Source organism: Pollachius pollachius (assembly GCF_949987615.1).
Source record: "Pollachius pollachius genome assembly, chromosome: 12".
NCBI classification, from domain to species: Eukaryota; Metazoa; Chordata; class Actinopteri; order Gadiformes; family Gadidae; genus Pollachius; species Pollachius pollachius.
The window spans coordinates 12,165,175-12,192,845 of NC_136945.1; the positions used below are offsets into that span (position 1 = coordinate 12,165,175).

The window sequence follows — 27,671 nt, forward strand, 5'->3', positions numbered from 1 at the left end:
GGTGCTTCAGTTGACAATGCTATACATTCTTATTGTTTTTCTCCTCTAAGCCTCTCTTTCTTTTCTAAGCAAGAAATGTGAAAAAACTCTCAGAATGCACATCACGTCATGCACCGATTGGCTTGTCAAGGATGCACTAATTGCTGATATGCTGTTGAATTATTGGCAGATTAATTACTCATTTAAGGAACGAATTGAATGGCACATAGATCACACGCATGCTCTTCCATTATGAGGTCAATATTTTTTGTCTGGAAGCAGTGCCAGTATGGATCACAAACCAGAAGCCTTTATACTTTAAGCAACTTATTCCAGCTTTCTCTAAACACCCCCATAGCACTCCAGCATGCTAGGAATCACTTCAGAGTGTACAGGGGTCTGCCCTGGGGGTTCATCTGAGCTTGTCACAGTTCAAGAGGAATATGTGCTGCTTCACTTACTTAGTGCACTCACACATCTCTGGATGACTGGGGGTTCTCTCTGTGAACTGCCGCTCTTATTTTGGCTTCCTTTAGCTTAGTATAAGGACATTTTTGAATCAGCATTGGACCACTATAAAAGGTCATATATGAAAACACACTCCACATTGATCATGTCTGTTGTCAAAAGAAATGCATAAGCTCTTCTAACCACAATCCTTCTCCCTCACATCACAACTAACAAGTAAACAGAAGAAAGAGAAGAGAAGAAAGGAATACTACAAAAACAGTTGCTAGGCAACTAATCCATTGACACAAAATACCAGCTTGGATGTTGACACCACAAATGTCAATAATTAGCCAGTTAACTGGCCAAGAGTCCATTTGTTCTCATTGACCTGTAAATATAACATAAGCACTCACGTTAGCTGGGAGCTTTCACTACAGTATTAATGCACATCTCACAATACTCTATTAGACATGTCTTAACATTTTAAAATTCTACATTGTAGCCCCCTCTGTAGGATAACTGACAGCATAAATAAATGTTCTTAAATAAGATTTCCTGCTAGGGTTTAAAACCACTGTGTGCAGAGGCCACCAACAGTACCCTTGTCCATAGTACATTTGAGCAATAGTCTATTTCAAATAAAGCACTGAAATCTATTTGAGATCATTTATTGATAACCAAGCATAATCAATTTTGTGTACAAAATACCTGAGCAATATATGAAATTGATGTGGTGTTTAAAACAAACAGTGGTAAATAAACAAATAGTGGTAGTTGATTAATGCAGGGAATCAATTTTTAGGTTAAGGTTTGATTTAGGATTACATTTATTAGAATAGATCAATCTAGTTTCATCACTAAACTGTTCCACGTGTAAAATCAAAGTCTTACAACAGCCCTCATGTGTCTCGGGTGCATACATTGTGTTGCGTGGGGATCAGCAGATGTCCTGCACGGTGTATTCTGTATATGCATCGTGTTCGGTGCTCTTTAGAACGTGCTCCAGTCCCTCACGGCTCCATGTCATTGTCATTCTGCAGAGTCTTCATAGCCAGGCCCCATAAGGTCAAGCTGGAGATTAACTGACCCTCCCCTGCCCTGTAGGTGCCGCTAGCGGCCTTAGTGGACGCTGTGAGCGGACTGTGACTGTCTGTTGGATGGAGGTAGGCCCTCCCTACAATACCGCCACCCTCCTCCATCGCCACCACGCCGCCCTCCACATAGGGGCCATAGAGGGCCTCCGGCGGCAGGGCAGCTTTGGCCAGCTTAAGGTGGTCGGTGGCAGGAGGCGGCGGTGGACACTTCTCCGTGTGGTTGGGGGCAAGGAGGTGGTGCGGGACGAGCGAGCGCAGCTCAGGGAGGCAGGTGGTAGCAGAGTGGAGGTGACCGCTGGGAGACGGAGTCCCCACAACTCTGGATTGATGCGGAGATGAAGACTTCACTCCCCCCGTGTGGGGCATTAGGCCGGAGAAGGGCTGACCCACGGAGGACGGAGGCGCAGGGGGTTTGGACAACGCGCTGCCGGATCCGTCGGAGGTGCAGGGCCGCTCCGGGGTTTCGGATTCGGGGCTGGTCTCTCGGGCTCCCTTGCAGTGCATGCGGCTGTGTCTTCTCACCAGGGCGGAGCGGGTGAAACTCTTGCCGCACCCGTCGCAGACGTAGGGTCTCTCCCCCGTGTGGGACCGCATGTGGCGGCGCAGGTCCCCTGAGCCGATGAAGGACTTCCCTACACAGACATGTATCCTCGGTCACATTTTAAGGAACATTGTGAGTAGTACATGGAAACGTTATTTGTAAACATCCAGGGAACGCAAGATGGATCCATTTGTATACCATTTACAACAGACCCAAATCCCAGAGGTAGAGTAGGACATAAGTGAAGAGGGCGTATTGACGTATGGACTTCTCCGTTGTCACTCATCCGTAAGAGGACTGAATATACGAGAGTGCAACTACCAGTGTTCAATAGTGCATGCACGGGAGGGCCAACCCCTTGAGGACGCCCCCCCCCAACCCCCCAATCAGGGTCTCCTCTTTTCCATCGTTATCGTTTACTTTACAGAGGTGTGCTGAAAGTGTTCATTTATTTTTTATAGTTTCTCTTATTCTATTTTCTCTTTCCTTGACTGTCTTGGACATTGGGCTAACAATAAAGTTAATCTCAAACTGTGTCTTGCATTTGGAAGTTTCTAAGCATTATATCAGGACACATCCGTTAGGATCAGAACTAAAAGTCACATAATCTAGCGAGAGAATGGCTATATTGTGTTTAATGTTTGAGGGGTTAACAAAGGTAAGACTACATTTAGTTAGGCTATTTTAGGGTTAGGGACAATGACATTAACCTATAATTAATTACTTTAATCATATAATTATAGGAATGAACGAATAGTAAGCTGTGGAGAACTTTAGCACTACTCTACATGGCGATTCCTCTTAACACATAAAAAACTCATGTTAATGTATTTAGTATTAGGAAAATATATAATTTATGTGTATAATTTGTCCAAATCTCGTTTGTTACATTCATAATACTGCCAATGCATGAGAATTCATCAGTGGGCCATAGGCTAAATCACCATGGTGTTACCTTAGTGGGGGAAAGATTAACTGACATCTATTTAAATTACATCTTTAGCGATCTTCGAGATTGGCACTTTAATATATTGTTAATATAAATGCAAACAGCATTCTTTCTATCCGGCAAGGCTGGGTTGGATGGCGGTTCTGCTGGCCTATGTTCCCAGAACTACAGGTTTCCTCCTCACGGACATCTTGAGTCTTTTTTATCTCCCACGGACTCTATGACCTTTCCGAACTTGAAGACAGGAAGCTTCTTACCGCAGGTGTCACAGTGGTGCGTTTTGTCCCCAGCGTGGCGGACCTTGTGCTTCAGCAGCTTCCTCTGCATGTTGAAAGACTTTCCACACTGGTCACAGGTGAATGTCTTGTCTGTGGCGTGGGTCTTTTTGTGATCTTTGAGATTGCTGAAGTTGCTGAAACCTAGTAAATAAAAGTAAAGGAAATCTCACCGAGGTAAAACTACAGTCAGGGGTTGTGTTGCCTTTGTCGATTTAGATCTGGTTTGGTTATGATCTCAACATATAGTGCCAAGTAAAGTTACTATAGGTAAGAGTGTTATAGTTTTTGGCCTCTGTGTCTATGGTTAAAAAATTTTGTTGTGATTTGTGTTATTTAATTAAAATGCTTATGAAAGAAAAACGTTACCTACCTCTCCCACATATATCGCACAGGTGTGGCTTCTGGCCGGTGTGGACCACAATATGTCGCTGGACGTCTCCTGCTGCAGCAAAGCTGTGATGCAGAAGACAGCGGTTTAAGTACTATGCATGTCATTGACGATTCTTGACAATGCACCAATGCAACCTCTTGTCAGTTAGCCTACCTCTTCCCGCATAGCTCACAGATGTACGGCTTCTCTCCAGAGTGTCGGCGCAAGTGTGTCTGTAAGTTTCCAGCCTGGATTTAAAGGGGAAAGGAGAGCAGTAGTCTGTGTTTTGCGAGGGTTCCACATGGAAAGTAAACAAATACTTAACAATACATTGAAGAATGCAGTGTCACGTTACCTGTGAAAAGTTTTTGCCGCAAACGTTACACTGGAAGGGCTTTTCACCTGGAGAGGAAAAATGTGTAGTTAATAAAAGATACAACTCTTTAACACTTCCGCCATTTGTGATTTTCCATCTGTGGAAACAATTTGTATAGCTCAATGTATTTGGTCTACATACACAATACATTGATTTCAACATAGTGTAAAAATCATTGCATTGTGTATGGAGTATAAAAAAAACATACATTGATTTCAAAATATTATGTGAAAATCAATGCATTGTGTATGGAGTATAAATACCGGTATGGGAGCGTTTGTGAAGCTCCAGGTTGCTGGGGTGTTTGAAGATCTTTCCACACACGGTGCAGCAGTACTGCTTGTGTCCCGTCTGCTTCAGGGGGTCCGAGGTCTTCTTTGGGTCGTCTTCCTCATGGTCCGCAGGGGGGGGACTGGGTAGCTGGATGTCGGGCGCTGCCTCCTGAAGCTCCTCTGTGTCCCGTGATGGGCCATCTGTGGGGAGAACCTCTGGCTCTTGGCTCTGAGTGGGAGGCTCCTCCCGGTGGATCTCTCGACTGGGAAAGCAAAGCACCGGCTCGCTGACCGACTCGGCATACATCTCTTCCAACGCCTTCTGAGACAGCAGGTAGTAGTACTTCTTCAGGTACAGAGCCTTCTTGGGGCGCACCAACTTGTTCTTGTCTTCTAACTCAGGGGCTGAACTGGGGGCTGCTGCAGCCAACGGTGCCGTGGATGGTGACGATGTGTCAGTGGTATTCTTTTCCACCATCGTTGCCCCACATGTAGGGCTTTGATGGGCTGTGCTAGCGGAGCACACAGGGGTGAGACTATGGGTGCCTTGGCTGATCACAAGTGGTTGACTCTGCTGTTGCTGATCTCCCACGTCCAGCAAAGGACTGGGGCCTTGATTCGATTCTTGGTTGTTCTGTGCTGCTTTCTCTTTAAAGTACTGCTTGCTATAGAAGTTGCGAAGTTTGTAGCCATGGACCAACTGCTTCTCCACAGGAGCCTGTGTGCCATCACAATTTGAGCTGCTATGGCGCGCTGGAAGGTGCAGACCTTTAGGGTCTGAGTTGTTGTTGCAGCCTGATCTTTGAGCTTCAGATGTAGGGCAGTGGAGGTCGATGTGATGGGGAAGCCCCCCTCCCAAGAGGCAGTCATGTTCAGAGTTCAGAAGAGAGAATGATGTGGTATCTGCTGGTGGCGGACATGGCTTGAGGAGAGCATTGCACATGCTCAGGAGGTTTGGGACCTGCAAACACTGGGCGATGTCCAGAAGAGCCTGGACATTATCCTGGTTGATGTCCAGATGGGAGGTGTACATATAGTCCAGGACTTGTCCGATGCCACTGACATCTTGAATAACCAGGTGAAACACATCATTCTTCTGACTGGGGGAGTTTTGGAACAAGGACCTAGAAATATTAATTTATCATTATCATTTAGGTTTGAAACATGTTATCAATGTATCATATAAATAATGCAAATAAGGCACCTGAAATAAGAACTGAAGGCAGCCAAGACATTCTTGTGAGCTTTGAAGCAGACACCTTTGACCACAAGCATGCAGTCACAGAGCAGACCCTGGATCCTCTGCTCTTGGAGTTGCTGAAGAAGGTGAGAACTGTGACTGGACAGCGTATCCATGGTCGCTCAACTGTTGAACGACGGTGCCATCAAAACAACTAATGGATGAGTGCCAACAACATGTAAAAGATAATAAGAAACTTAAAATTATGACGATAAATACTTTGTTGAATACATCGGCGTTTACATGAATTAAAATATGAGATCCGGTCGGAAACCCGTTTCGGATTGCTCAGAGACCAATCATGAAGAAATTGGAAAATACCTCCAAAGCTACTAGGATTTGAATGCTTTAAGATTGTGCATGGTTTAAAGGGATTTTAAATCACACCATTTATTTGGATAGGATAGCGGAACTGTACTTCACCCCAATTGAATGAAGCTACTACAAAGCCTCATACTTAAAAAATAGATACATAAACCAATGTGTGTCCGCCACTTACCTTTCATTTGCTTGAGTGGTCACTTTTTTTTTACGTACCTCACTTCCGGGTCCATCATGTAATTCGCACTATTTACATATAACTGTTTATATCTCTAATATTATTGACAAGTAACATAAACAGCTCGAAAATTTGAATCAGTTCTATAATATTTAAAAACACGGATCGACGTAATTTCCAAAGCCAAACGATTAAATTCGTATTTTCCACAAGCAGGAACCATCAACCTCGGAACGTTTGATTAGGCTATTTTGTCTTACAGAGCAATGTAATGTGTAGCAACCGCTCCGGCCTCACTGTGGTCACGTGTGTTATGGAAAGTTTTTCCCAACTGGAGTATTCTCACTGCACGTCCCCTAACTGCAGATAACAAATGTTTTACGCTTTATTCCGATTTAATATATTTGCATTCAGCAGTTGTTTGTGTTACTGCTAAGTGTTAGCATCATGTCAGCGTCGGCTTGCCAACTTAAGCTTTCTTTGTAGAGACGAGGTCGATGTGATTTTATCTGCTGTTATACATTCCCTACGGTACCTTAATTAGTTCATTGTATTAAGGGGAGTTAGTTATCAACATGGTATTTTTCACATGCAATGCGTGTGGCGAATCGCTGAAGAAAGTCCAAGTTGAGAAACACGTGAATATGTGTAGAGGATGCGAAGTTCTCTCTTGTATAGACTGCGGGAAAGACTTTTGGTAAGTTAAATATCAATGTATATATCGACACTATGCACTATTTTAATGTCACTAGCTTCCCTTATATTAACATCGCCGTGCACTATGATCGTCTGCTTATATTGTGTTTGTTACAATTGGTTGACAACAGGGGCAATGACTACAGAAATCATTTAAAATGCATCACTGAAGACCAGAAGTATGGAGGGAAGGGCTTTGAGGCGAAGTCTAACAAAGGCGAAGTTAAACAGCAGCAGTGGATCCAGGTAATCGACAACGCAGATGGATGTCTTAACGACACCCACATTTTATATTTATTATATATAAAAAAAAAACGTATGGCATGCTGTTGGACAATAATCACTAGTTCTGATAATCAAAGATAAATAAAAAGCATGCAAATAAAACATTTTAATTTGGTATTTTTTATCTTAACAGAGGATTCATGATGCCATGAACAAACCAGGAGTAAGTCAAAAGATGAAGGACATCCTCAGTCAAGTCAGTTCATATGATAACGTCCCAAGAAAGAAAGCCAAGTTTCAGGTTGGTGAAAAGTATATATTTGTATTGATATTGTATGCTGAAGGCTTGTAGGAGGTAACTCAGTTTGTTGTCCTATTCCCATATGGCTGCTCATCAGAACTGGATGAAAAACAGTTTGAGAATGACCAATCCGAATCTACAGGACGAAGTCTGGGAAATCTTTTCTGCAGCTACAACCAATGTAAGACATTGTGTCCATTCAACAAACATGCTACTGGATTTTACTAAACTACTCTAAACAATCTTTATCAATGGTAACGCGTTATTTTATATTGAACAGACATTGTTGTTTGAATTGCATTGGAAGCTTTGCATATTTTTCCTTGTGACGAATACTATGTGTATGTGTTCACATCAATCTGCCCTGTGTCCATTTATGATTTGAAAGGGAGCCGAAGCCTCCAAGCTGAATTCCACAGCTGAAGATACTCCAGCTGAGGTGAAGGTGCAGAATGAATCATCAGAGGAGCTGGCTCCTAACGAGGAGAAGAAGAAGCTGAACAAGAGGGAGCGTAAAGAGGCCAGGCAGCAGAAGAACGGGAAGACGAAGAAGGGTGCTGAAAATGCCCCTGCCGTCGAACATGGAGAAAAGGTGAAGAAAAGAAAACATGCCTCAGAAGACACAAATGGAGAAGAGAATGGAGACGAGACGTCTACAAAGAAAAGGAAGAAAAGCAAAGACTGCTCTGAAGGTAAGACCATGCACGTGTTTCTGCGTCTATCTAATCTGAATGGAGACTCAAACATCACACATCTATAAAAATGTTTTATTTTGTGCAGCTCAGGAGCATTAAGACTGGCTGCAGATGAGATACAGTTTAATAACATGTTCTACTTGGAGTAATCTTTCTTGCTATTAAAGTTTTAAGGATTGGGTGGCCTGTCTGTCTACTTACTTACTGAGCTTTGTGCACGCACTCTGCCTGTGCACTAATTGCGCATGACCGGAGTCTCAAGGCTCAATGACAAGGCTTGGCAGACCTATTGCTACAGTTGGCAAGCTAGTCATGTGTTTTTGCAGGAGTTGCTTTTGAGGGAGTCCTGAAGCGATGGATGGAGTTTTTTCAGCTTGATATTTTCAAAACTAGCTTACTTTTTTTGGCTGGTTCCTCCAAATTGCCTATCCTAGCTTTAATAAAATTCATTTCTCATGTTTGGATTTTTCCTAGATGACCAAGATGAAAGCCAATCGGCAGATGAGGTTGAGGAGCGAGAAGCTTCCAAAGGTAACCGATTTCATGAAAGTATTTTATATGCCTTTTTTATGATTTGGTATATGTATTGGAGGAAAGAGTCACTAGGTGTCAGTGTTGGGATTTCAAGTCATTTTATTTGTATATTAATCTATTACTTGTTTAATGTGATATTCAAATTGGTGGTAGCTGGATGCCTGGTTACTTTAGAACCTTGTATTGATTGATAGTTAAATGATTGTTCTCGGACTCTAGGCAAATTCAACTGGAAGGGAACAATTAAGGCTGTCATCAGACAATCAACTGACCAAGAGATTTCGGTGAAAAAACTCAAAAAGAAGGTGAGACATTTTATTTCAGAGATGCCATATAGTCTGTCAACGACCTCAAACCCAATGGCCTTGTAACATAACATGGAAAATATATATTTGTAAGTAGGCTTAATCTGATGTTTTGTTTATACAGGTTTTGGCAGCATACTACACCTTCAGCGGTGAGAGCAATTTCAAATCAGAGGAGCAGTTGATGGCGCTTTTCAACAAGAAGATCAAGGGAAATCCAAAATTCAAGGTTTTGAAAGACAAAGTTAAACTTGTAAATTAATATCCACATCACTTATGCTATTCCAAAACGATCTATTTCTACATCCTGGTTTCTCCTGGTCTCTATGATCCTGATGCCTTTGTTAAGCGTCTCAAAGATTAAATACTTTTATTAAGTTGTTGTTGTATGTCATTATTGTTATCTAGGACAAATATTACATACCATTTTAATAGATATAGATCTATTAAAATGATCTATTCGTAATTATCCACCAGTGGATTTGGTGGTTTTAAAGTGGTTTTGAAATGTAATGATTTAAAAAAAACTTTTAATTGATATCGTATGGCCTCATTTTGTTTACCTATTTGTCGTCAATGCCATTCATGTTTTTATTAAAGATGGTAATTTTATATCATTCAGCCTCATTTATTTAACTTGTGTGTAATAAGTGGATGAAGTCCATGTTTTTTTTAATCTATAAGTGAGTTTGCCCAGATTGCTTTATACACCGATGTATATAGATAATATTTTAGACGCTCTGTTGTGCATTCCGAGGCCCAAGGTAAGGCTAGGGAAAGCCACCTTATCTGTGGGATTGGATGTTGGATTGGGGAAAGGAAAGGGGGATAGGTGCACCTGAGGTGAATTTGACTCTCACACGGAACAGAGCTAATGCACATTCCTCGGCACCCCGAACGGGGTTCACTTGGCCAGGCACACAGAAGCTCCATAGAAGGTGGATGCCTGGTGTCAGCCTCAGGTGAGGTTTTAATGCTGTCTGATTTCCCACTACTAGAATGAGCAGCCTCTCTACCATGTATGTGTGACACACACACAACACACACACAAAACACACACACACACTTCTGCCCGGCTTTATGAAGCTCTGCTAATCCTTGCAAGTTTAACACTGATACTCATTCATCACTCTGCTTACTTGTAATAGTATATTGCATACTTAGGTATTAGTGAAACTGTTACTCAAGTTGGCTAGTATTAAAACGGGGTTTGCTGGCCCACAGTAGATGTCTAGTTATTTTTTTGGGGGACTCGACTATTTAAAAAAAAAAAGACTTGCTCTGTTGAAACTTGCAGACAATACAACATTGTTTAGATTGCATTGGAAGTTATACAGATTACTCCTTCGTATGATAATACATGCAATGCATGTGATTGTGTTATTTACTCAGACTAGTGTTTAAAAGGTTTTTGTTTAATTACTCAAATTGAAACATGGTTAACTATATGCTGAACTACGGACCAGAACAAAAAAGTATTAATAATTTATTTGATATGAGTTGTAAAAATAATTTGAATTGCATCTAAAAGTATATTCCTGCTAAATGTTAATATTGAGAGCAATAGTAAAAAATATAGGCCTGCTCTATCGAGCCCTATATCTTATATGCAGTACACATATATACATTAACAAAATGCCTTCCGAGTAATTAGTATAATTACTCGCCTTTCCAGTCCAATCTCCAGGTGTACTGTTGCACTTTATGAATACGTTTGATCATTTTGCTGTATTTCCACAACAATAGACTATTATAGCCTATTGTTATGGAAATATTTTTTACGTAGCAATTCAATATTAAGGCCTTCTTTTCTTACAGCCAATTCTTGCTCTTCATTAAAGAGCCCTGATACCACCATGGTTACTATTTTTCAGTAATTGATGGCTAACTAAAAATTTCGTCTTAATGTAATTAATGCAATGATTCATTCAAATTCTGCGTGAACCTTAAGCCACACAATGCAACCAACTGGGGATGAAGTGGTTTCCAAAAATCTAAACGTTGCGTTTAACGCTACGTCACCAACCAGGAAGTAGTGGAGAAACTAGGTGCTAAGACAGAACTGTCCAAAAAAAAGGTCTCTGTATCTAGCAATTCAATTTAAAAAAAAAGACATGCTCGACAACAGTGAACTTGCAACTTTACGAAACAGATTCAGGAGAGATGCCGAACTTCTTCTGCAAGGATCTACATTGGATGAAAATGAGGAAAAGGGTAAGGCAAGCGTCATAAGTGTTAGCTGTAACTTATGTATGGGTGATCAAGTGTTGAATATCAGCATTATATTGTACTTCAGATTCAACACTAATACGCAGCAGATACCACATATATAAATTATCGATTGGTAGGCCTATCTATAATCGATATCCTAAACTTCTAGCAGTTCATGTTCGTAGAAGTCACAATTTCAGCCGGAATATACGTGTAACGTTATATCTGTTGATAACACAGCACGACGCTTAGCTGGCATTTGAATGCATACCGTTTCATTCGAAAGTTTTCGATTGTTTTTTTATTTGAAAATTAAGATAAGCGTACATATCTACATTGTTAAGCTTTTAAGTTTTCAAACAGAGGACTCTTGGTGAGCGGATGGGCAGTGGTCTAAACTCAATGCCCTGTGGAAGGGCTCCAGCAATTCTTAATTGTTTTGATTGGAGGCAGACTGTCAGCACTGGGATGCAACATGATAAGACATCTACCATGTCCCGCCTTAACGGTTAATTAATATAGATAAAAGAAAGAGCAAAACCGCTCACCCCTCGTTTGACTCCTGGATGATTCATGTTGCAATGATTTTGCCAAATGGAGTCAGGTATTGTGTGTGGTTCTTCACCAGGGTCTGAGGTCTTGCTTCTTGCATGCCCAGCAGTTTTTTCTTCTGCACATAGGAATGCGTAAGGCTGACTCTACTAGTATCTGTTCAGGGCATGGATTTCGTACTGGACATTTCAGGGCACACTTGCCTTGATACTTCTACAGCTGATTTTGATACATTTAATCAGCCACTAAAGTATGGCCTTCCTTTAAAAGCCCTCCTTATCTAAAAGATGCCTATCTGTTTCGCCAGAAAAAAATGTGTGACCTAGACTGAGATGATTCTCATATTCTGGAGGAAATCCAATACTTTACTGTAACTTTTTTTTTGAGGATCCTTTTAACGTGGTACGACTTTCGAGGAAGTTCTTTTAAGGTCACGGTCGTAGTTAAAATTGACCATAGCAGGAATATATATATATATATATATATAATTTTTTTTAACATGGCTTTTAATTAAGTGAGATGAGTTTGTTTATTTGATTTGTCATTTCTTCTTTTTTGGAGAAAAGTATCATGTCTACACCAAAAGATGTCTGCCTACATAACGCAAGATTTCGTAGACACATTAATATATTATATTTCACTATCATGGAAAATACAACATGTAGGTCTAGGTCTACAATACAAAATTAGTATAAAAGTGCACAAGGGTTGCTGAGGGTCCTTTGGTACGAGGGGAGTGTGGCTTTGAATGAGCGAAGGAGCCTAGAGGTCTTTGTAACCCCTCTTTGTCTGTGAATCATAGAAGGGGCTTAATGGTTCATGGCCTACACGGCAGCTCTTATAGTCCTATGCTTATGGTGGTTTAATACAGGCTTATATGAAGGATTTGAAAACCACACTTACTAACTTAATGTAATTGATTTATCTATTATTTTTAAACAATGCTGGTCTGCGATCAAAACATCATAACCGTCACTACGTTCTGTACTTAAACATCAGTTTCCAATATATTTAGTAAGGACTTCATGGTACTGATTCTGCAAAAGAGCATTTAGTGTCTGTATGCCTGCCACAAATTTAAGCAATAGCTTTTCAATGTGTGTTGCATCCAAAAACAAAACACGGTATCACCACCCAGGTACACAATGTTATCAAAAATACCAAATTGCTACTGCTTTTGTTTTGCCACCTTTGTGGCCGGTGCGTTCTCGTGACTGCTCTGCATCGAAATCAGCACAACAAAGTGATATTTACAAATTATATTGACGACAGAAGTTTTAAGGAAGAAGGTTATGATGGTTTCTTCACAGGGCGGTATTGTCCATTTAAAGGCATTGTTCCCTAACTCACTCGGAAGTGGCTGAAAAGCATAAAAAGTGTCATTGGAGAGGAGGGCTTTTTACTGGAACCTTGTGTTGCCACGCAGGTTCCCACTGGTCCTTGGTTCACACACAGGGCCCTTTCTCTGTGTAGAGTTCACATGTTCTCCCTGTATTCATGCATGTTCCTCTGGGGACTCCTACCTCTCCACACATGCAGGATAGGGGACAAGCTTGTTAAGAGACCAAAGGATGAATATCTAAGGAACTAGGCAAGGGAGTGAAGTCAAGTATGACGTAAAGAAGTAAAAGCTTGTGTTCTTTCTCAGTGTAGGGTATGGGAATAAAACGCGATGAAATAGGCTTAAGTGAGTGCATTCATGCTAAAATCGACTAAATGCTTGATACAAGTTATATAACGCAATTGAGGCTACCAAATTAAAAAAAATTGTCTTGGACACCAAAGAAGTGAAAAAGGACGTATTGGCAGACTATTAAACAGTCTTGTTTCTTTATCTTTTAAGGTAAAAAGGAAGAAGAGGCTAAGTCTCTCCCACGCTTTAACAGACATTCTGTCTTTTGGATAATGGCGTCCGTGGCTGTCACATATTATGTCGACTTCCTGAGCGTTCTCATGCAGAGCGAAGACATCAAAAGGTGAGGATTGCAGTTTGAGTACATTCCCATTCATTCACATCAAACATTTCTTTCAACAATAATTGTAACACTTATGTGCATTCATAAAATGATTATGTAAGAAACCTGTAGTCAGTGTTTTTATTCCCTCTCCCTCTCTTTTATAGTTGGTGGTTTAATGTGGGTTTGACACTTCTTGGTATCTGCCTTACCCTGGCTGGGTTTTGCATTGTGTACCTGGAGTGGTATAAGGGCATCACACACTATGACCAGGAATACCCTGCCATCCCCCCCCTTACCACAGCAGCCTTCATTGCAGCCTCTTGCAGGTAAAATCACCAGTTAAAGGAATCATAAATGAATCTGTTAAACTGTTAAAAAGGTCTCATGTCCATAAACAGTTGAACCATAAACTTATTGTTGAGTCTTTCATGAATGGATTACAATGAAATGATTACCGGTGACGTTCCTTTGACTCATATTTCTTTCTTAATTGGAAACGGTTGCAGCAACAAAGTGCAAATATTATAATAAATACAAATATTTTTCTGTTTTTCTTTACAGTTTGAACATAGCACTGTGGCCAGTTTGGTCGTTCTTCACACCGCTCATCCTGTTCACTCAGTTCATGGGCATAGTGATGCTCATCTCGCTACTTGGCTAAGATAACCGGTGAGATCTGTAAAAGGAAACTGCACAAAATCAACAAGTTCTGAATAGAGTGCTGTAAAATGTACTCAATGATTTAAAATCCACTCCTATGGTTTTAGTATGTTAGCCTTTTTAAAGTCAGTCCAGAGTTTTGTTTGTTCTTTGACATTCTTATGATTTTTAAGGGATTTCATAATTGTATATTTGTACCAGAGCTGTACAGAGGGGTTATAAATCCAAAGCTAAAACCAAACGAGCAAATTGATATGCCAAAGAAGGGGTCTGGAATTTTGAGACTTTTCTTTCTTTGAAAGATCTATGAATATCACTCGAGAAGAGAGCAGAGACTGAGAAAAAAATATATAGATAAACATATAATTGATTGATTTCTAAAATGCACTAATGCATTACATTTGTAAAAGTGTTCACTACCTGCTCTATGCTGCAAGATAACGCAATGAAAATATTTGAAATACATTGATTTTAAGTAACAAAACACCAAATAGGCAGTTTGTTTTATTTAAAAAGCGAATAATTTATTTATGTAGCATATAAATCTTCCACAAAAGAAAACATTGTTTGAATGGATAGAAATGTTCTTGCTACAACTAAATTGCACACTTGACTTATGTTTTACAGTCTGACTAAATTAACCTACACCTTAACTATTTAACTATTTGATATTGAAGAGGAACTTTGCCATTAGATTATGATGTTTCTTTGTTGTGTATTAACACTCCATTCGACTACATGTGTCATATTTTTTGTTGAAACGTTACATTGATTAATAATCACAATTTGATACGTTCTGATTTTCCATTAGTGTGGGCAACGTCATTGAGTGGACTGATTAACGTTGACTTTTTTTTAATCTAATAATTTGTTTGATTTGTATATATTAAGTTTAATTTTGTGGTTGCTTTTACAAAGTCGGAATAATGACCGTATACAATATTTGTGTAACTTTTTTAAGTGTTCCTTTTTGCTATATTATTTGATTAAAATGTATTTAATTCTAACCACTGGATTTGTCCAACTTGATAATGATATTTCATCACAATGTATCGTGAATTTCTACATTCAACTATCACTTATATTATTATACAATGGGTGAATATGACACATTCTCTTACTTTGTATTTTTTGAGTGGATTTTAAGATCCCTGATGGGATCGTAAAATGCTTGTCAGGTAAAACAAAGTAAGAGTATCTGATTTGGTGGGTCATACAGTGACTTAAGTGGAAAATGGTAGAAATGGCTTTCAATCTAAAACAGATTCAACTTGTAAGGAGATAACCTGAGATTGAGGGAAATTTATAAAACCACTTTTAGTTTTCTCAATTCTAAACGAACAGGCCAGTGACCAGACTAGGGTCACCCCATTTTGCAAAAGAGCACATCGCCACATCCCTTGTTGAAGCTGGACTGCTAGGTCCTATAGCCAGATACCTTTGATTATCTGGCTGGATCCTCAATTATGGATCTGACTAATGTCCTTACAGCAAAATAAACATCCTATACTGACACTCCTAGGTGTTGCCTATCGACCGTATCTGGTAGCGCCTTTCGACTACATGTTGAACCTTCTTACAGTTTATCTATGGTTGAGCCTCACTTTGGTTGGCCCATACATCCAGGAGAAGTTTCTTACTTGCAGAAAGACGAATTACAGGGACATCAATGGCTAATGCTGACGTCAATGTGCTAAAAAAAATTCCAATCCAATCAACGTGTTTATTGGATGATCAAACCCTTATTAGGATGCTTTGATGGCGGGATGATAGGTCTATAACTATTTTAATGATCATGCAAACACGAATTGATTGACAAATCGATACTATGCGGATGGTCTGGTAAGGGAAGACCTCCGAACCACAAAGATGCCTAAAACGCTTAATCACCTTTGAATATTCTTGAATCCATTGTTGTCTTTTTCCTTGCACACATTAATCATGACAAGCAAGAACAACCAAATAAAGGCATTTCTTCAACGGTAGCAAGCGACATGTGTCTTCATTAAGGCACATCCAAGGAGGGCGACCTATGTATGAGGGGTCAAATGCAAAGTCGTACTCGTTAAGTTCCACTATATCTATATATGTACGACGTCAATCACAAATTGATTAATTATTCTTTTTTTACCAACCCCAAAATGTGTTGTAGCTCCATAATCCAAAGAAGGCCCAAAGCATATCGCAAAACTGGAATCTTATGCGAGGATCTGTAATCGGGTGGACGGATCTTTCCTTGTTACGATATTTTCACAACCCCCAATTTGATTCGTGGTTAACTGGTTAGTAAGAAGCGTTCGTCTTTATCAGGTTCAAACAAATAAGACATGTTCCATTGCATTGCATTGATGCGCACCTTTCGACCGGCCACCAACTCACACCTGTAAGGAGTCTCACCTTTCTCTAAGTTATTTCTCCATGTGGTCGGCCTGACACCCGATATCCACACTGAACGGACTTTAACAGAGATTTAAAAGGACGGTGGTCGCGTTTCCATTAGACTGAATGGCAAATTTCTGAACAGAATTAACTCGTTTTTATTCGGAATCATCCGGCGTTCTATGCATGTTATTTTTTTTATCAACAGTTGGCAAGGAAAACAGATGGGGGTTTGAAGAGAGGATCTTTCATTACATCTCACATTTTGTATTTTCTTCGAATCAGATAGTCCTCATTTGAAGAGGTAAAGTGATTCAAATATGAAAACAACAAGTGCATCCATTCTATGGCTGGACATTGAATCTATGTGTGACCACTGAACCGGCCCATGAAGATTGAATGAGCGTGTTTGGCACGGTGGCTGTGGCTCTGAATCATCACATTGTAACAGCGCGTTACGCACTCGGCCTCCCCTGGACGCACTTATAGCGCACAGGATCGACTCTGCTCTTCTCTCGAGACTGACGGTGTCGTAGCCTACTATTTTGCCCACCATGGTGGAACACAGTGGCCTGGATATCATGTGTTTGAACAAGTATTGCAACAGCTCGTCCTCGTCGTCCAGCTCCGAGCACGAGAAGAAGACATTCACCAAGATCAAGCTCAACTTGTCGGCGGACTATCCGAGGAAGAGCTCGGAGATCCTCAGTGGCCAATACGGCACCAACGTGCTCCTGATCGGGTTGGCGCTGATGCTGGCCATTGCCCACCATGGACCCTCTGTTACGGAGGAGAACCTGTTGTCGTTCATCACATGCCTTATGATCATCCAGTTGATGTGGATGATGTGGTACATCTGGATCAGGGACAGGAAGAGTGAGCTCCAGACGGAGAAAGATGTGCACGCCACGACCTGCTGGATAAGAGGTAAGTCTAAATGTTTAAGGTGAGTACAATTATAAACAGAAAAATGCCATTCATATATAGGCCTACATATTTTCAAAATAGTTCCGTTTGCTTACTAGAGGAAACTCTACTTACTGCGTTGAAGGGAAACCACTTCTAACTATGATGGTTCTTTGCTGATAGGTGGTTTGACTCTTCTTGCACTGCTATCATTGATCATGGACGCGTTCCGTATTGGTCATTACGTGGGCTTCAATTCCTGTGTGTCGCATGTGCTTGGAGTCTACCCTGTTGTCCATGCAACCCACACAATAGCACAGGTAGGCATGCGTTTAATGATGACTCTTTTAAAACTATTCTTTGTTGATTTAAAGAATTTCTGCCATTTCATGGCGGGAAAGGTTCTTGTGATTTTTTGATGTTCGATTTTTTTCTCATCATCAATTATTTCTTAATTTCTATCTATGTTAAATATATTCAGCATTTCATGTTGGACTTACTCACAGGCCTCATTCATCTCAATAATTGTTGCGTTCATGTCTTTTGGGTTATATTGCTTAAGGTGCATTTTCTATGGTTTCACATCAAGGATGTCATCAAGAACTTTGAAACATTTGAGAGGTAAGCACAAAGTGTTTAGAAACTTGACAGAAATGTAAACTCAAAGTCCTATGTTTACCCTGTTTAACATAATGTTATAACCTCGATTGGACCTTTCCATTCACTACAGTCATCTATTCCTCCCCTATACATGTTCCCCTTTCTCTTTAGATTCGGTGTAATCCACGCCGTATTCACCAACCTGCTCCTGTGGTGCAACGGAGTGATGTCAGAAGCGGAACACTTCCTGGACAACCACAAGAGAAGACTGTATGCACTAGGCTATGGAAACCTCACCATAGGTAAGGGCCAAGGGGTCGATTGCTGGCTTGTACCTCCAAGGAAAATACAATAGTCCACTTGAGAGCTCACCTCAATGGATACACGAACGGGGAGGGAGGGGAGGGTTACGGCAGGGGAGGGGGGGCGGGTCAGACATCCCCAACAGGTCTTGTTTGTGTTGAGCACCTCTCTATTAGGTTTCAAGAGGGACACAGCAACCCTTTCCCCACACCCCAACCTTCGCTACCCTCCTCCCTCGCCCCCCCACCCACCCATCTCCCCCGCCCCTCCCGCTTGACCTCAGACGGCTTTGTCTCAGGAAAGCTACTCCCAAGGGTGCTGCAATTACAGTAACTGATACATCTAAGCCAAGGGTTGGGGGATCCGACTGCTGCTCCTCATATCCGGCTGACTGTGAGGCTGGCTGCACTCGGGCTGTTGTTCCATTTTTAATTAAAGAGTGCAGGAGCATGGTGGTGGCTTTTCTTCCCTTCGGGGTCAGAAGGGTTGGGGGTGGTTGTTTTGGATATAGAAGATGAAGTAGAATACAGCAGTTTCACTCTAGTGCATTTGCTGCAGTGGTCACAAAAAGCTGTTCTTGGGTATACGCTTTCGTAATGGCTGGCCTCCAACATGGCCAGCCGCCAAAACATCAGGGAATTAGTCTGGGTATTATTAACTTATGAAGAAAGAGAAATAGGTGTAATGGGTCCTGTTAACAAGTAAGCCCTGTTATTTCCTTTTCTTGCTAACAAGACAAACACAAATGTTTATACATTATATATATATATATATATATATATTATTAGGAAGTGATTCAACCAGGTCATTGTTTGATGCTCATAACTCCTTGTCGGTTGTCTTAAGAGTTATGTACGATATCCCATGGTATTACACACTTACTGCCTGGGTGTATAAAGAACAATAATAAAAAACTGGGCACAATTTTGTATAATAATAAGTATGATTATATAAAAGGAGGGTTTGGATTTAGTTGGCAAAACCTTCAGTTGTGCCAACTAAAGTTGGAGTTTTGTAAGGCTGGACATTTTTGGAATTTGCTGTCTTTTGCTGGAGCTGTTTCACTGCCATCTAACTGTATTTGTTTCCCCATCTGTGTTGCAGTTCACTCAGAGCCTAACTGTAACTGCACCACCAGCGCTTGCTCCATGTTCTCCAACAGCCTCTACTATCTGTATCCCTTCAACATCGAGTATCACATCTTTGTCTCCGCCATGCTCTATGTCATGTGGAAGAACATCGGAAGGGTGATCGACCTCACCTCCAACCGCAAGAGGTCGGCTACCAAGAACCAGGGTCTGATCCTCGGCCCCATCTTGGGTCTGGTGGCCTTGGCCAGCACCATCGGAGTGCTGGTGGTCTACGTGATCCACGTGGAGGAATCCCTGCAGATGCGCCAGTCAGCCATCTCCATGTTCTACTGTTACGGTATAATCATGCTGGTTTTCATGTGTTCAGCCGGAGCCTCTGGTCTGCTCATCTACCGCACCGACCACATGCCGACTGACACCTCTGAGAACCCATCCAGGCAGCTTGACACAGAGCTCCTGTTTGGCTCCTCTGTGGGCTCCTGGCTGATGTCCTGGTGCAGTGTGGTGGCGGTGCTGGGCTCCACCAGCAGCCCGCCGTACCGCTGGACTAACCTCATCTACTCTCTCTTCATCGTCCTGGAGAAGTGCGTCCAGAACCTGTTCATCATCGAGTCCCTGTACCGCCATCGAGATGACAGGGAGGATCCCGATCTGCCAGCCACGCCCAAGATCTTCTCTGTGACGTCATCCCTTGCTCCGCCGTATAACGGCATCCTCAACAGAGCCTATGAGACGCCAGAAAGGGACTGTGTGACCATGGACAGTGAGCAGGTGGAAAGTGGACAGGTGTACAGAAGTCCTAGGAAGCCTTCCAAGGTGCCCCTGACCGAGGGGACAGTGGTGGAACCGCCGTGCACCAAGAGGCAGATCCTGAAGAACATTGCTATATTCCTTCTGATGTGCAATATCTCGGTAAGGTTTTCTAGCATGCTCAGTGTTGAAGCAATTGAAGTATACAATCCATTGTAGGGTATGCCTGAGTTCCATCTAATTGCATGGTCATGAATGGATACATACAAGAAAAACATACATAAGGATTTGTTTCGTACAAGGTTCACCAAAGTTTTTAACCCTTTGATCATTCTTTCCCTAAGCTGTGGATCCTTCCCGCCTTTGGCTGCCGACCACAGTACGACAACGGACTGGAGCAGGAGGCCTTCGGCTTCAGCATATGGACCACAGTTCTCAATTTCGCCGTACCCATGAACCTTTTCTACCGCATGCACTCAGTGGCTTCCCTCTTCGAGGTGTTCCGCAGGGCTTGATGGATCCCATTGAGCACTGACAATGATGGACCGCATGCACCGAACATCCCGCCACCTGCGGGAAAGCAGAAAGAAGCTCCTCACAGCACTGGTCCACGGCTGTGGCGGCGCTCCGAGGGCATTACTGAACGGATGTGACAGAAAGCCATGGGGAGCCACAACATACACACCCCTCCGCGGAGGGGTTTGATAGGCCAATCAATCGTCATTAGCAATGTGTTTTCTAAAGAATTACCTTGGGTTCACGACGAAACAATATGAGGAACTGGATTGACAAAACAACCCTTTGGTGTGTCCTAGTCTAAGAAAACCCTTCCAAACATTTGCACTCAATGGCTTTTGTCCAGCAAACAGGTGCCACATGAATGTATGCACACATGACATGTCAGCCATTGTTTCTCTAAGGGCAGCAGCATGGCTATGCTGGAACTAGTCCACCAAACAATCCACTGAGACACCTCTAAGATCCACTTCCCTGAATAGAGATGTGTGCTGTACTTTGTGAAGTAATTCATGCAGCGAAACATATGTTAATTTCTTTCACTTATTTTCTTTGCATTTTTTATTTGTTAAAAAATGTGCATACCGTAAATGGATAATGTTCTCATCTGTTGCTATTAACCAAGGTACTCTCAAGTAATCGAATGCTACTACTACACTATAGATCTTGCTATGCACTCTCTTTGTTATATTCATAATGAGTTGGATAATCGTTCTCAGACCTGTACTTATGGAGTATGGACTTCTCAAGTGATTACATGTTGCCAAAATTGCCACAGTCTTTATTTTCTTTAATAGGAGATAAAAAAAATTAGATTTTTTATCTCCTATTGCGCCTAATCATTTTTTTTCCCTTTGCTCAGAAAGACAACGGTCTAACTGGCCTAAAGGTTCCCTTCTCCATATGGCACACTGATACTACTAATTTAGTCAATGGGGAATTAATCATTTAATAGGTGTATGACATACTGTGTCTAATAGACTGTAAGACTGTAATCAATTTTCTTCATTACCCAATTATGAGAACTAAGTGAATGGCAGATTAGGAGGGTTAATAGACTGTTCATCAAAGCAATGGCTTTGTGTACGCACATTACTGAAAAGACTGTTGATGACTCCCAGTCCTCAGACAAATGGCACTTTGTCAGTTTACATCTCAAACATACAATTCGATAAATGGGTCCTATTCTGTGAACATGAAATAAATTTTGTTACATTAGTTGCATAGTTGTACTATACAATTGTATTTTCAATCAATGTGTTTTTATAAGTTAATTTGATATTATTACATTTCTCAACCAGGTGCTATTTACTTTTTTTTATCTTCCCAGTATTTGCCAACTTGTGGTCAATGCTTTCGTTAGTTACTCAATGCGATAGTATAACATTTATGTACATACTGCAATACAGACCAAAAATCATAATTAAAACACTGTGACAAGATCGTTCTGAAATTCTAATGAAGGTGGTGCTAAAAACGAGTTCATCTAGTTTCTTAAGTCCTCACAAATGTATTTAAATATACATATTGCAACAAAATAAAGCAAAAACTAACTTCCTTTTGCATCAAAGGTGGATTTTAGATGTAAAAAATACACAGGGAAATATTGCATAGCATAGGACACTTTCCAAAGCATATGAATTTATATAGTATAAAGTTAGCTCTGTTTGGTGTTTCTGGTGTTGCAGAAACCACATGATGGCGCTAGGGTGTTATTAAGTGAGAGTGGTCTGAGCCGCTCTTCATCCTGCAACCCATAAGAATTGTTCTTAAGAGAACCATACTGGTAGGCATCGCACATGGTCAGATAAGAAAATAAGTGGTGGGTATCGAATCAATCCTTGCATGGATTAGCCATATAAAGTAATTGTATAATAGATAGTAGATAGATACTAAATGAGATAGTCAATTGCAAACAATTAGTATACCTTTAGATTACTTCATTAATTAGAAGAACGAATAAATAAACATATTTTAGTTGAATAACCAAATATATACTGTATATATGCAATGTATATGCAAATATGACAATGAAAGACATTTTTCATTGGAGTATTATCTTTATTTAATGGAATGCATATTCCTCCTTTATTATTTATTTTTTCTATTCTAATGCTGTACCTCTGCTATGTAATTCTTTTTTAATGAACACACATTAATAGCATTAGGCTAAGATAAGCAATAGGCTACACTCTTGACTTTTCAAGATTAATATCCGTCTGATACAACTCCTTCCTAAACCCTGAAATCAACACACCCGAGAGGATCAGGCACAAGGTGCTTTCAGATTACTGTGACGGAATGTCAAACCGATTTGACAGGCGTTTTGGACAATTCTAAAAATATCAACGATGTCAGAAAAGCGGAACCATGCAGATGTTGCAGCGTGCGTAAAGTACACGCGCTACAACTGGCTTGTAAATTGAATACCCTGACAGTACAAGATATTGCCGCGATGTCCCGCAGCAGCAATCTATTCTGCTGCTTGCCGTGCGCCGATGAAGTCTGTCGGAAGCAGCCTTCAATAAAAAATAAGTTAAGAGATGTTCCCCCCCCCCCACACACACACACACATCGTCATGGATATGGGTGGATTAAGTTTCCCGGAAACTATATCCAAGCGTTCCCTCGGTTTCAGCACCTTGGAGAGCACCCTCGTATAACGCTCAGATGGGAATGCATGCCCTTTATTCATTTATTTCTAAAACTCTGCTTTAGATACTCCGGCTACAGCAATAACGATGGATCGACAAGGACTTGCGCTCTAATGCATTGTGGAAGTGCTTTGGCATGTGTGACATTACATCGTGAAATGAAATGTCTGCGTACATTCCTGGAAGGCATGTGCGTGTGTCTTTCGTGCGCTGATGGAGCTGTGTGCTCTTGTCTCTAGGGAGGGACTCCCCTCCGCCTCCCTCACTCGCAGAAAGATCACCAACTCCACAGCTCGGATTTACATATCCTGCGCGGGGTGGATCATAGACCACTCCACTGGCGAGGCTGCACCATGATGCCCATCGCGCACCTCAAGACCCTCCGCGCACCGAACGCGTCGTTCAGCTCAGACGCAACGTTCGCCGACGACTCGTTCCTTCACTCTATGTTCCCGTCCAGTTCAGTACCGCGTCCGGTGAGGATGGTAGCTCTACAACGCGGTGGACATTGCAGTGAGACGCCTTGCACTGCGCTCATCCACGGCGCGCATGGAGCACTGGACTGCAGTTACACTTGAACGACAAATGGATGATATGGATAACCCCGGGAAGTACCTTCCTTCGGTGCACGAGGGTGATCCCGGGGAAGCACCTCTCGGAGAGACGATGTGGAACGTCACCGAAACGAAGGTAACATCCCACGGCCGAAAGGAGTTACTCTCCCGGACAGTGACGGGTTGCTTGCTTGCACTGCTGATCCTGTGGACACTGTTGGGTAACATTATGGTTTGCTCCGCGGTGCTGCGTTTTCGCCACCTTCGGACCAAAGTCACCAATATTTTCATCGTGTCCTTGGCGTTATCGGATTTATTTGTGGCGGTCCTGGTGATGCCGTGGAAGGCCGTGGCCGAGGTGGCGGGGTATTGGCCTTTTGGTACTTTCTGTAACGTGTGGGTGGCTTTTGACATTATGTGCTCCACGGCGTCGATCCTTAACCTCTGCATCATCAGCGTGGATAGATACTGGGCCATCTCGAGTCCCTTCCGATACGAGAGGAAAATGACCCAGCGAGTGGCCTTCGTGATGATCAGCGTCACGTGGACGTTGTCTGTCATCATCTCATTCATACCCGTCCAACTTAACTGGCACAAAGCCAGCGATGACGAAACGACCGGGACGCACAGCAACTCTTCCGTTGTTGAACCAAAAGAGGAGAACTGCGACTCGAGTCTTAACAGAGAATACGCGATATCGTCGTCGTTGATCAGTTTCTACATCCCCGTGGCGATCATGATTGTGACTTACACCCGAATTTACCGGATCGCCCAGATCCAGATCCGGAGGATCGCGTCCCTGGAGCGGGCGGCCGAGCACGCACAGAGCTGCAGGAGCAATAGGTTAGAGTGCCAACACCACAACACCTTGAAAACATCCATTAAAAGGGAAACCAAAGTTCTAAAAACCCTGTCCGTGATCATGGGTGTCTTCGTGTGCTGCTGGCTGCCCTTCTTTATCCTCAACTGCATGGTCCCCTTCTGCGAGAAGCCCACCGCAGAGCACCCGACCCCGGGGCTGCCGTGCGTCAGCGAGACCACCTTCGATGTGTTTGTGTGGTTCGGGTGGACCAACTCCTCGCTCAACCCCATCATTTACGCGTTCAACGCAGAGTTCAGGAAGGCTTTCGCGAGTCTCCTGGGCTGTCGCAACTTCTGCTCCAACACGCCAGTAGAAACGGTTAATATTAGCAACGAGCTGGTCTCATACAATCAGGACACCCTGACCCACAAGGAAATAGTGAACGCGTACGTGAATATGATTCCAAACGTTGTGGAATGTATTGACCACGAGGAGACGTTCGACCGAATATCACAGCTTTCCCATAATAATGAAATCGCCACTGACTCGGTTTGCGACCTGGACGACTGTGAGGCAGATATCAGTCTTGACAGAATGTCATCGTTTACACCTAATGGGATACACTGATTCCAACTGCACCATCATCCCGTGCGTAAAAGGATGTATCGCTTCGTGTTTAAGATGTATTGATGTTATCCCATACAAAAAAAGTGATGTAATAGGTATTCAATAACATAACACGTGGAGTTCTGTGTTCATTTGTCAAATGGTTGTGGCTGCCACATATTTCGAGCACTTCAAAATGGTGGGGGAAACAAATGCTTGAGCTGCGAGGATGTTTTTCCAGTTGTTTGGTTTCATTCTACTTGCCACATTGAATGGAAATGTTTGTAAAGTTTTGCTGCTCAATGACCTACCCACCCTTTCCATGAGTAACACAACCTTAAAGTGAAAATGCAGTCGTTCCAAAGCCTTATAAATGGCCTTGCTTGAGTGAGGACACTATGGAATGTGTCTTGTGTAGTTGAAACGACACGATGCCAAAATGCAGTATTAGTATACATTTGTGTTGCGTTCAACCTCTCTGTATGCTGTATTGGGTGCCAACATGTGTGCCCCAGGTTTAATGCAGTGAAACACATGTGTTGATGCAGACCAAGACAGGCTTTGATGATCTGTTGATGCTGAACATACGTACACCAAAATACAGTATCTTTGTTAATTGTTACAAATAATGGTGGAGATTTCTATAAATAATACAACAAATGCCAAAGCCTAGTCAATTAGGTCTGGTTTTACTTTATAACAATGTTGAAATGTTGAAATACACTGGCATGTTTCAATCAATATCTAACCATATTCTGGGAATTACTAAAACAGTGGAATCATCAGGAACTATTGCTGCAGAAAGGCCTACACGTGAAGCAATTCCAAGAAAATGGATGTTATCTTTAGACTTTCCTGCAACCTTTATTGTACAGATAACCTAACCTGAATGTATACTGTCTTAAAAACAGTCAAGTGTGTCATCGTTGTCTAATAAAATCTTTCATGATGAGAAAGACTTCATTCTTGGATTATTTCACTGCTGGGAATTCGATTAGCCCGTTAGCCAATTTAGCACCCTCATGAAATAATGATTTGGGCAGTGATGCATGGCGTTGTAGAGGCTACGCCCTGACTGCTCCCACGGGCATCTCCATAAGCGACAGAGAACCAAATGGTCACGCCTACCCACGTCTGATAGGAGGTCAAGATTAAATTACATTCAAATGACAGTGCCTGCTACTTGCAATTCAAGTACAAAGAACACCTGGCCACATTTTGTTGTGGAAGTCCTGTCTGTTTGGAGCGATGCCTAGAGTTTGCCAACAAACAGCATACATTACGGGCTCAGTAAGTGCGCCTTTCTGCAAGGTGTTATTACTATTTAAATTGCTATTCCAAATAGGTCCATCCACAAGATTGCCAAAGCCAAATCTCATTGTTGCTTTTGGTTTTTGGTGCAAAGTCATTCAAGGATCAAATTCAAAGGAAAAACAAGTTTATATTAATGGGCTATCATATGATCTGAAAAAAATCCTCCTCTTTGTTCAGTATTTCCAGTCAGCAAATGTTGAACATAATACCTAGGCAGCCATACTCATGCAATGGCTCAGTTCTCAACTGAGCATTTCCACCGACAAAGACAACAGGTTGTTTGGCTAAAATATGACAACGAGGGAATCCCTTCAGAATTGCAGTTTGGCATGTCCTTGAATGGTCAGTTTGCTTCCCTCCTCTAAAACTAGGCAGGCTATAGTGTCAGGCCCTTCATTTGTGTTTGAATAGAAGCAAGACGGCCAGGGAATCTGATGAGATAGAAGTGGGCTAGGAGCTTGTTAGATGAACCCCCAACGCAGGGACTTTGTTGATGCTATTGTCTTTCCTGTTCTCCTTCTCCTGTTATTTGCAATTGTCCACTTCCTTGTGTCCTCTCAGCACTGAACAGACATGAAAGGTAGTTGGACCCTGGTGGAAGCAAGCTTCAGGGGGTTATGCCATCTGTCAGGACACATCCATCAAAACACAACAGGAAAGAGAATAAATATCTCTTTCTCTCGCTCTCTCATCTCTTTTGTGTCTCATCTTTCTATTTCGTGCTTGCTGCACCCTTCCTGAAAACACACCAAATCACACACACACAAACACACACACACAAAAACACAAACAACACAAACCTCTACGAGTCAAACATTCAATATCTCCTGCACTAATGGCATCATACTTTTTTTAACTCTTATTGAGCGCTTTAGGTGCGTATAGCGTCCATAAATGTCCTCTCTTTATCTCTCTGTTTGTCTCGCTCTGCCTCTCTCTCTCCATCCCTTTGTCACTTGCACGCACACACAGACACAGAGTAACAGAGTAACAGTGCAGCTCACATAGATT

The 27,671-nt window shown here is 41.9% G+C and overlaps 5 protein-coding genes across 7 annotated transcripts; 4 read left to right on the plus strand and 1 right to left on the minus strand.

Moving 5' to 3' along the window:
* Positions 1-1,132: 1,132 nt before the first annotated feature.
* zbtb49 (zinc finger and BTB domain containing 49) lies at positions 1,133-6,060 on the minus strand. Of its 3 annotated transcripts, none has more exons than XM_079747845.1 (8): positions 6,049-6,060; positions 5,514-5,703; positions 4,301-5,409; positions 4,017-4,063; positions 3,836-3,909; positions 3,662-3,744; positions 3,271-3,432; positions 1,133-2,155 (listed from the first exon to the last, which is right to left on the minus strand). In XM_079747845.1, the coding sequence occupies exons 2-8, from the start codon at positions 5,663-5,665 to the stop codon at positions 1,440-1,442; spliced, it is 2,343 nt and encodes a 780-aa protein (XP_079603971.1). In that variant the 5' UTR covers positions 5,666-5,703; positions 6,049-6,060; the 3' UTR covers positions 1,133-1,439. The 3 variants fall into 3 exon arrangements, with proteins under 3 accessions (XP_079603971.1, XP_079603969.1, XP_079603970.1); XM_079747843.1 differs by having other exon boundaries at positions 4,301-5,433; XM_079747844.1 differs by lacking the exon at positions 6,049-6,060 and having other exon boundaries at positions 4,301-5,433; positions 5,514-5,902.
* A 294-nt stretch (positions 6,061-6,354) lies between these two features.
* lyar (Ly1 antibody reactive homolog (mouse)) lies at positions 6,355-9,410 on the plus strand. Its single transcript, XM_079747851.1, has 8 exons — positions 6,355-6,745; positions 6,876-6,990; positions 7,163-7,270; positions 7,368-7,451; positions 7,659-7,962; positions 8,440-8,496; positions 8,719-8,804; positions 8,929-9,410. Exons 1-8 carry the CDS (start codon positions 6,624-6,626, stop codon positions 9,064-9,066), a joined length of 1,014 nt encoding a protein of 337 aa, XP_079603977.1. The 5' UTR covers positions 6,355-6,623; the 3' UTR covers positions 9,067-9,410.
* A 1,437-nt stretch (positions 9,411-10,847) lies between these two features.
* Positions 10,848-15,192, plus strand: tmem128 (transmembrane protein 128). Its single transcript, XM_079747854.1, has 4 exons — positions 10,848-11,018; positions 13,411-13,543; positions 13,690-13,851; positions 14,087-15,192. The coding sequence occupies exons 1-4, from the start codon at positions 10,919-10,921 to the stop codon at positions 14,184-14,186; spliced, it is 495 nt and encodes a 164-aa protein (XP_079603980.1). The 5' UTR covers positions 10,848-10,918; the 3' UTR covers positions 14,187-15,192.
* Positions 15,193-17,118: 1,926 nt separating this feature from the next.
* Positions 17,119-20,729, plus strand: otop1 (otopetrin 1; the record flags this gene model as incomplete). The annotated part of the gene is made up of 6 exons (XM_079747846.1): positions 17,119-17,491; positions 17,654-17,790; positions 18,033-18,091; positions 18,242-18,372; positions 19,478-20,376; positions 20,559-20,729. The coding sequence occupies 6 exons, from the start codon at positions 17,119-17,121 to the stop codon at positions 20,727-20,729; spliced, it is 1,770 nt and encodes a 589-aa protein (XP_079603972.1).
* Positions 20,730-23,933: 3,204 nt separating this feature from the next.
* drd5a (dopamine receptor D5a) lies at positions 23,934-25,367 on the plus strand (the record flags this gene model as incomplete). The annotated part of the gene is made up of 1 exon (XM_079747847.1): positions 23,934-25,367. One exon carries the CDS (start codon positions 23,934-23,936, stop codon positions 25,365-25,367), a length of 1,434 nt encoding a protein of 477 aa, XP_079603973.1.
* Positions 25,368-27,671: the final 2,304 nt, after the last annotated feature.

Bases quoted from the DNA above. Each gene is read 5' to 3' on its own strand.
- zbtb49 (XM_079747843.1), bottom strand. From the start codon at position 5,665: ATGGATACGCTGTCCAGTCACAGTTCTCACCTTCTTCAGCAACTCCAA. The intron at 3,745-3,835 runs GTAGGCTAACTG...TCTGCATCACAG, and splicing joins TGTGAGCTATGCGGGAAGAG to CTTTGCTGCAGCAGGAGACG. The intron at 2,156-3,270 runs GTAAGAAGCTTC...ATGTCTGTGTAG, and splicing joins GCACCACTGTGACACCTGCG to GGAAGTCCTTCATCGGCTCA.
- lyar (XM_079747851.1), top strand. From the start codon at position 6,624: ATGGTATTTTTCACATGCAATGCGTGTGGCGAATCGCTGAAGAAAGTC. The intron at 6,746-6,875 runs GTAAGTTAAATA...GGTTGACAACAG, and splicing joins GACTGCGGGAAAGACTTTTG to GGGCAATGACTACAGAAATC. The intron at 8,497-8,718 runs GTAACCGATTTC...CTCGGACTCTAG, and splicing joins GGAGCGAGAAGCTTCCAAAG to GCAAATTCAACTGGAAGGGA.
- tmem128 (XM_079747854.1), top strand. From the start codon at position 10,919: ATGCTCGACAACAGTGAACTTGCAACTTTACGAAACAGATTCAGGAGA. The intron at 11,019-13,410 runs GTAAGGCAAGCG...TTATCTTTTAAG, and splicing joins GGATGAAAATGAGGAAAAGG to GTAAAAAGGAAGAAGAGGCT. The intron at 13,544-13,689 runs GTGAGGATTGCA...TCTCTTTTATAG, and splicing joins CAGAGCGAAGACATCAAAAG to TTGGTGGTTTAATGTGGGTT.